Source organism: Sardina pilchardus, chromosome 2 (assembly GCF_963854185.1).
Source record: "Sardina pilchardus chromosome 2, fSarPil1.1, whole genome shotgun sequence".
Taxonomy (NCBI): Eukaryota; Metazoa; Chordata; class Actinopteri; order Clupeiformes; family Clupeidae; genus Sardina; species Sardina pilchardus.
This window is the reverse complement of record NC_084995.1, coordinates 43,092,564-43,100,063: the sequence shown is the minus strand read 5'-3', so window position 1 is coordinate 43,100,063 and position 7,500 is coordinate 43,092,564. Positions and strand designations below refer to the sequence as shown.

The 7,500-nt window shown below is 52.2% G+C and overlaps 1 protein-coding gene across 1 annotated transcript in view; it reads right to left on the bottom strand.

Moving 5' to 3' along the window:
* cntln (centlein, centrosomal protein) overlaps positions 1-7,500 on the bottom strand; it is an 88,098-nt gene that overhangs the window by 14,456 nt on the left and 66,142 nt on the right. The window contains exons 22-24 of the mRNA XM_062515634.1: positions 6,473-6,599; positions 5,968-6,105; positions 4,015-4,200 (exon numbers count right to left, since the gene is read on the bottom strand). Of these exons, the coding sequence (XP_062371618.1) occupies positions 4,015-4,200; positions 5,968-6,105; positions 6,473-6,599 (451 nt within the window). The remainder of the gene's footprint in view (positions 1-4,014; positions 4,201-5,967; positions 6,106-6,472; positions 6,600-7,500) is intronic.

Genomic DNA, 7,500 nt, shown 5'->3' with positions numbered 1-7,500 from the left:
AACACTAATGAAGATCAGCCAGCGACAACACTGTACAGCGCTTCTGTTGGACACATATACTGTACAGCGCTTCTGATGGACACATATACAGTGTACATACAGCGCTTCTGATGGACACATACAGTGCTTCTGATGGACACATTTATAGTACAGCGCTTCTGATGGACACATATACTGTACAGCGCTTCTGATGGACACATACACTGTACAGCGCTTCTGATGGAGACGTCTACAGTACAGCGCTTCTGATGGACACATATACTGTACACTGTACAGCGCTTCTGATGGACAGATACTGTATACTGTACAGCGCTTCTGATGGACAGATATACAGTACAGCGGTACAGACCTTCTGATGGACGCATATACTGTACAGCGCTTCTGATGGACGCATATACTGTACAGCGCTTCTGATGGAGACGTATACAGTACAGCGCTTCTGATGGAGACGTATACTGTACAGCGCTTCTGATGGAGACGTATACTGTACAGCGCTTCTGATGGAGACGTATACTGTACAGCGCTTCTGATGGAGACGTCTACAGTACAGCGCTTCTGATGGACAGATACTGTATACTTTACAGCGCTTCTGATGGACAGATATACAGTACAGCGGTACAGACCTTCTGATGGACGCATATACTGTACAGCGCTTCTGATGGAGACGTATACTGTACAGCGCTTCTGATGGAGACGTATACTGTACAGCGCTTCTGATGGAGACGTCTACAGTACAGCGCTTCTGATGGAGACGTATACAGTACAGCGCTTCTGATGGACACATATACTGTACAGTGAATTGATGGAGACATTTACAGCGCTTCTGATGGACACGTATACTGTACAGCGCTTCTGATGGAGACACTTACAGAGCACAACGCCGAGGCCTTCAGAAATGACACACCTGCCTCTCTCTCACCTGGCCGTAGCACCAACAGCCTAGCTGATAAATGGGATGTGAAACATTCATACCACTGACTGGAGAAATGTCTATGATCCAGACCCATCACCCAGGACCAGACTGGAGAAATGTCTATGATCCAGACCCATCACCCAGGACCAGACTGGAGAAATGTCTATGATCCAGACCCATCACCCAGGACCAGACTGGAGAAATGTCTATGATCCAGACCCATCACCCAGGACCAGACTGGAGAAATGTCTATGATCCATACCCATCACCCAGGACCAGACTGGAGAAATGTCTATGATCCATACCCATTACCCAGGACCAGACAGGAGAAATGTCTATGATCCATACCCATCACCCAGGACCAGACTGGAGAAATGTCTATGATCCATACCCATTACCCAGGACCAGACAGGAGAAATGTCTATGATCCATACCCATCACCCAGGACCAGACATGAGACCACATAGAGCAGGAAGTGACCTGATCAGAACACTTCATGGGCACTTGATTCAGTCCATGAAGGGTATTCATTAAATATATCTGCTTACAATGTTGAATATATCAAATGCTTTACAAACAAGAACTATGAAAGGCAAAAATCCAAAGCAAATTGCTACAATGTGCTCAAATTCATCTTTTTCTTTCTGAAGATAAATCAAATCCAAAGTAGGTTCTGCATAAAGTCAAAGCCTGACCAAAGGGGCAGGCCGCATTCATCAAGCCCCTTCCAGGGATCCTATTACTTTATTTACAACCTGATAGATATTCCCTGTCACTAGTCAGATTCAATAGCGCTAAACCCTCAGCGCAGCATAATGCTGAGAGAGATGAAGTGAATTTATCACTCATTCCCCCTCCTCCCCATCAGGCTGCTGAGAGAGCCGGTTAGCGGCGGGCGGCCGGGAGGAGGGAGCGCCGGGAGGAGGGAACGCCGGGCCACTCCAGAGGAGAGCTCTTACCTGCAATCAGCCGAGCCGCAGGGCCAATTTAGCAGCGCCTGTGCCAGCACAGGGATTAGAGCGGAGACGAGAGGAGACGAGCGCAGAGGAGATGGAGATCAGGTCAGCCACACACACACACACACACACACACACACACGCCGCCACGTCCTTTTAAACCAACACTGCCCGCTCGCCTACCTGCATCCCTGCCTGCCTGCCTACTTGGCACTGCACTGACGAGAGTAGCGTGCTCGAATGGAGTTTAGGGGGCAAGCCATTTGCAACTATACACTATAAAACTATGCTTAAAGAACCAAACCAACCTGCAGACACAAGCTCTTTTTTTTTCTAAGTGAGAAGAGGAAATAAATCTGCCAAGACCCCTGGATTAAATTGCCAACAGTTAAAAAAAACTGTAACACAATAGCTTGTGAATAGCACATACTTTGTAGGCTGTTGCCCGGTGCTGGAATGGCTACAGTAGATGTGTGTGTGAGTGTGTGTGTGTGTGTGTGTGTGTGTGTGTGTGTGTGTGTGTTAGAGTAAGTGTGTGTGTGTGTGTGTATTTGCATTTGCATGTGTTGGGGTGGTGGGGTTGAGGGCACAGCCAGTCTCATCAGCAGCACTGATCAATACATGACAAGAGAAGAGCTCCCCAGGAGCATCAGGCCACCAATCAGAGAGCTTGGAGCGCCCCGGGAGCATCAGGCCACCAATCAGAGAGCCCGGAGTGCCCCGGGACCAGCAGGCCACCAATCAGAGAGCCCGGAGCGGCTGGCGGGGATCACGGGAGTCAAGGGAGACGGCGCTCAGATCCGGCCCAACATGAGGGGTTATGGGAACGCAGCGACGCTCCCAGATCCGGCCCAACATGAGGGGTTATGGGAACGCAGCGACGCTCCCAGATCCGGCCCAACATGAGGGGTTATGGGAACGCAGCGACGCTCCCAGATCCGGCCCAACATGAGGGGTTATGGGAACGCAGCGACGCTCCCAGATCCGGCCCAACATGAGGGGTTATGGGAACGCAGCGACGCTCCCAGATCCGGCCCAACATGAGGGGTTATGGGAACGCCGCGACGCTCCCAGATCCGGCCCAACATGAGGGGTTATGGGAACGCAGCGACGCTCCCAGATCCGGCCCAACATGAGGGGTTATGGGAACGCAGCGACGCTCCCAGATCCGGCCCAACATGAGGGGTTATGGGAACGCCGCGACGCTCCCAGATCCGGCCCAACATGAGGGGTTATGGGAACGCAGCGACGCTCCCAGCTACAGCCGCACTTCTGAGAGATGCAGCGAGACGGAGCAGAGCCCTCGGCAGATGAGCTCCCCCCCCCTCACACACACACAGTAACAACTGAGAGGGTTTTATAAAAGTGGGTACAAAAATAAATGTAAGAATAATAATGAATTACTAATAATTCAGTCAATTTTATAAAATCATAAATGTATACTATTAACTAAACCAGACGTTAATTCAATTGCCTAACACTGTCTGTAACAATGTCCAGGTGGCCACTAGCGGTGCGGACTGTGCGTCTCTGCGTGGCTACCTGGATGAAGGAGTGCGGACTGTGCGTCTCTGCGTGGCTACCTGGATGAAGGTGTGCGTCTCTGTGCTGCTACCTGGATGAAGGTGTGCGGAGTGTGCGGCTACCTGGATGAAGGTGTGCGGACGGTGCGTCTCTGCGGCTACCTGGATGAAGGTGTGTGGACGGTGCGGCTCTGTGCGGCTACCTGGATGAAGGTGTGCGGACGGTGCGGCTCTGTGCGGTGGCTACCTGGATGAAGGTGTGCGGACGGTGCGGCTCTGTGCGGTGGCTACCTGGATGAAGGTGTGTGGACGGTGCGGCTCTGTGCGGCTACCTGGATGAAGGTGTGCGGACGGTGCGGCTCTGTGCGGTGGCTACCTGGATGAAGGTGTGCGGACTGTGCTGCTGCTACCTGGATGAAGGTGTGTGGACTGTGCGGCTACCTGGATGAAGGTGTGCGGACTGTGCTGCGGCTACCTGGATGAAGGTGTGTGGACTGTGCGGCTACCTGGATGAAGGTGTGCGGAATGTGCGTCTCTGTGCGGCTACCTGGATGAAGGTGTGCGGAATGTGCTGCTACCTGGATGAAGGTGTGTGGACGGTGCGTCTCTGTGCGGTGGCTACCTGGATGAAGGTGTGCAGCTGCTGCAGCTGTGCGCTGGCCAGGCCGAGCTGGCTGTTGGCGGTGTGCAGGGCCTGCGTGCTCTGCTGGGTCAGCCCGTGCATCTGCCTGGACGCCGCCGCCTCCAGCTCCGCCATCGCCCGCTCACCCGCCCCCACGCGCGCCTGCACAGACTGCAGCTTCTGCTCCTGGTACACACACACGGACACACACACACACACGCACACGCACACGCACACACAGACGCGCACACACACACACACGCACGCACGCACGCACGCACGCACGCACGCACACACACACACACACACACACACACACACACACACACACACACACACACACACACACACACACACACACACACACACACACACACACACACACACACACACACACACACACACACGCACATACACACACACACACACACACACACACACACACACACACACACACACACACACACACACACAACAAAACAAAACAAAATATAAGGATGGCAACAGCATAAAAACAAGAGAAATCAAGAAGATACAGTACACTATCTCAGTACCGTAATTTCCCAACTATTAGCCGCAGCTTACACTGTACATTTATTTTGCAAAATGTCTTCAGCTATGAGGTTAATACACGGGGGCAATTAATATGGTATTAATATGATTTTGCTTCTTTTAACTTGTATAAAACATTTTCTTGCGGCTGATGTACAATGTGGCTGATACACAGGAAATGACTGTAGACCAGTAGCCATTATGGGCTGCACAGAGGCAGCTGTACTAAGGGACTGGTGTGCTGTACTAAGGGACTGGTGTGCTGTACTAAGGGACTGGTGTGCTGTACTAAGGGGCTGTGTGCTGTACTAAGGGACTGGTGTGCTGTAGTGCTGTACTAAGGGACTGGTGTGTGTACTAAGGGGCTGGTGTGCTGTACTAAGGGGCTGGTGTGCTGTACTAAGGGGCTGGTGTGCTGTAGTGCTGTACTAAGGGACTGGTGTGTGTACTAAGGGGCTAGTGTGCTGTACTAAGGGGCTGGTGTGCTGTACTAAGGGACTGGTGTGCTGTACTAAGGGGCTGGTGTGCTGTACTAAGGGGTTGGTGTGCTGTACTAAGGGGCTGCTGTGCTGTAGTGCTGTACTAAGGGGCTGTGTGCTGTACTAAGGGACTGGTGTGCTGTAGTGCTGTACTAAGGGGCTGGTGTGCTGTACTAAGGGACTGGTGTGCTGTACTAAGGGGCTGGTGTGCTGTACTAAGGGGCTGGTGTGCTGTAGTGCTGTACTAAGGGGCTGGTGTGCTGTACTGCTGTACTAAGGGGCTGGTGTGTGTACTAAGGGGCTGGTGTGCTGTACTAAGGGGCTGGTGTGCTGTACTAAGGGGCTGGTGTGCTGTACTAAGGGACTGGTGTGCTGTACTAAGGGACTGGTGTGCTGTACTAAGGGGCTGGTGTGCTGTACTAAGGGGCTGGTGTGCTGTAGTGCTGTACTAAGGGGCTGGTGTGCTGTACTAAGGGGCTGGTGTGCTGTAGTGCTGTACTAAGGGACTGGTGTGCTGTACTAAGGGGCTGGTGTGCTGTACTAAGGGGCTGGTGTGCTGTAGTGCTGTACTAAGGGGCTGGTGTGCTGTACTAAGGGGCTGGTGTGCTGTAGTGCTGTACTAAGGGGCTGGTGTGCTGTAATAAGGGACTGGTGTGCTGTACTAAGGGGCTGGTGTGCTGTAGTGCTGTACTAAGGGACTGGTGTGCTGTACTAAGGGACTGGTGTGCTGTACTAAGGGGCTGGTGTGCTGTACTAAGGGACTGGTGTGCTGTGCTAAGTGTGCTGTAATAAGGGGCTGGTGTGCTGTGCTAAGGGGCTGGTGTGCTGTACTAAGGGACTGGTGTGCTGTACTAAGGGGCTGGTGTGCTGTACTAAGGGACTGGTGTGCTGTGCAGTATTATCTGTTGGTGTGTCCTCCGACCTTCTTGTGCAGGTCCTCCTGGAGCTTGAGGCTGGAGGCCTCGTACTGGCTCTTCTCTGCGGTGGCCACACTCAGCCTGCGCTTCAGGGAGTCCACAAAGGCCTTCCTATTGGACGCCTCCTCCGACAGCGTCTTCACCTGGCCAGAGAGCGCAAATACACCGCATGACCACAGAGCAGGAATACACCGGATGACCACAGAGCAGGAATACACCGGATGACCACAGAGCAGGAATAATCAGACGGACATCATCAATGCAAAGTCAGAGCTGTAGGCCCTGTGTAGGACTTGATAGTATTGAGCAGTAATTATAAGTAGTAAGGTGCATATCAGTCAGATGATAGAACAACAAAAACAAATCTCTTCATGCCTACTGATTTGATTTCAGCCAATGTTAGGTCCAATAATGTGTGTGTGTGTGTGTATGTATCTGTGTGTATATGTGTGTGTGTGTGTGTGTGTGTGTGTGTGTGTGTGAGGAAGCGGTGAAGAGGACTGGGCAGACCTTCTTCTCCAGCTCCTCCAGCTGACCCTTGAGGCTCTTCTCGGTCTCCTGGAAGAACTTGAGGCGTGTCTTCAGGTCCTCCACCAGCTGCTTCTTCATGCCCACTGCCCTCTCCGACTGACCCAGCCTGGACACGACGGGCACACAGAACAGCGCACGCTCACACCTGCACACCTTCACACCTGACACGGCAGCGCTGTCTGGTTCTGTTCTCTATAATGTACTCTTGAGCTGCGCTTTATTCATGAAAGGTGCGGCATTAATAAGTGAAGCGCTGATTAAATGATGATCGTATTGATACCTCACCGCGTGCTCCCGAATGCTGTTTTATGACTTGCTCCTTGGCTACCTGATGCGCGTGTTAATAAGACTGACATTAGAGTAAAGACAGCAGACTCCGGATCAGTTAGTGGATGAGGGCTGTAACAAAGCCCGCCAGTTCTCCACACCACAACTCCTCTGCAAGGTTTTCAAGGCTACAGGCAGGTGGAATTCCAATGAACAACATGCAGCCAGAGCAGCCCGGCGGGGTTTGCAATAGCGAGCGCACTGATGCAATGTGTAGCATCGTCCCCATTATTACTGATTTAGTAGCATGTATGTAACGAGCTCATCAGCCAGGACAAGGAGCTACTGTAGCTAGCTGCAGCACGAGCCGCGCCTGCTCAATACATAGCCGTGTTTACAGCCTCTCAGCACTGGGGCATGAAGGATCAAGAACAGCACTCTTAGCACTAGGGCTAGGACCGCCGGCGTGGCTAGTGGATGCACTAATACTGTTTACTAATACTGTTTACAGCCTCTCAGCACTGTACTGGGGCATGAATGATCAAGAACAGCACTCTTACTGTAGCACTAGGGCTAGGACCGCCGGCTTGGCTAGTGGATGCACTAATACTGTTTACAGCCTCTCAGCACTGGGGCGCTGGGGCATGAATGATCAAGAACCGCACTCATAGCACTAGGGCTACTGTAGGACCGCCAGCGTGGCTAGTGGATGCACTAATACTTGGGCTGCAATTAATCCA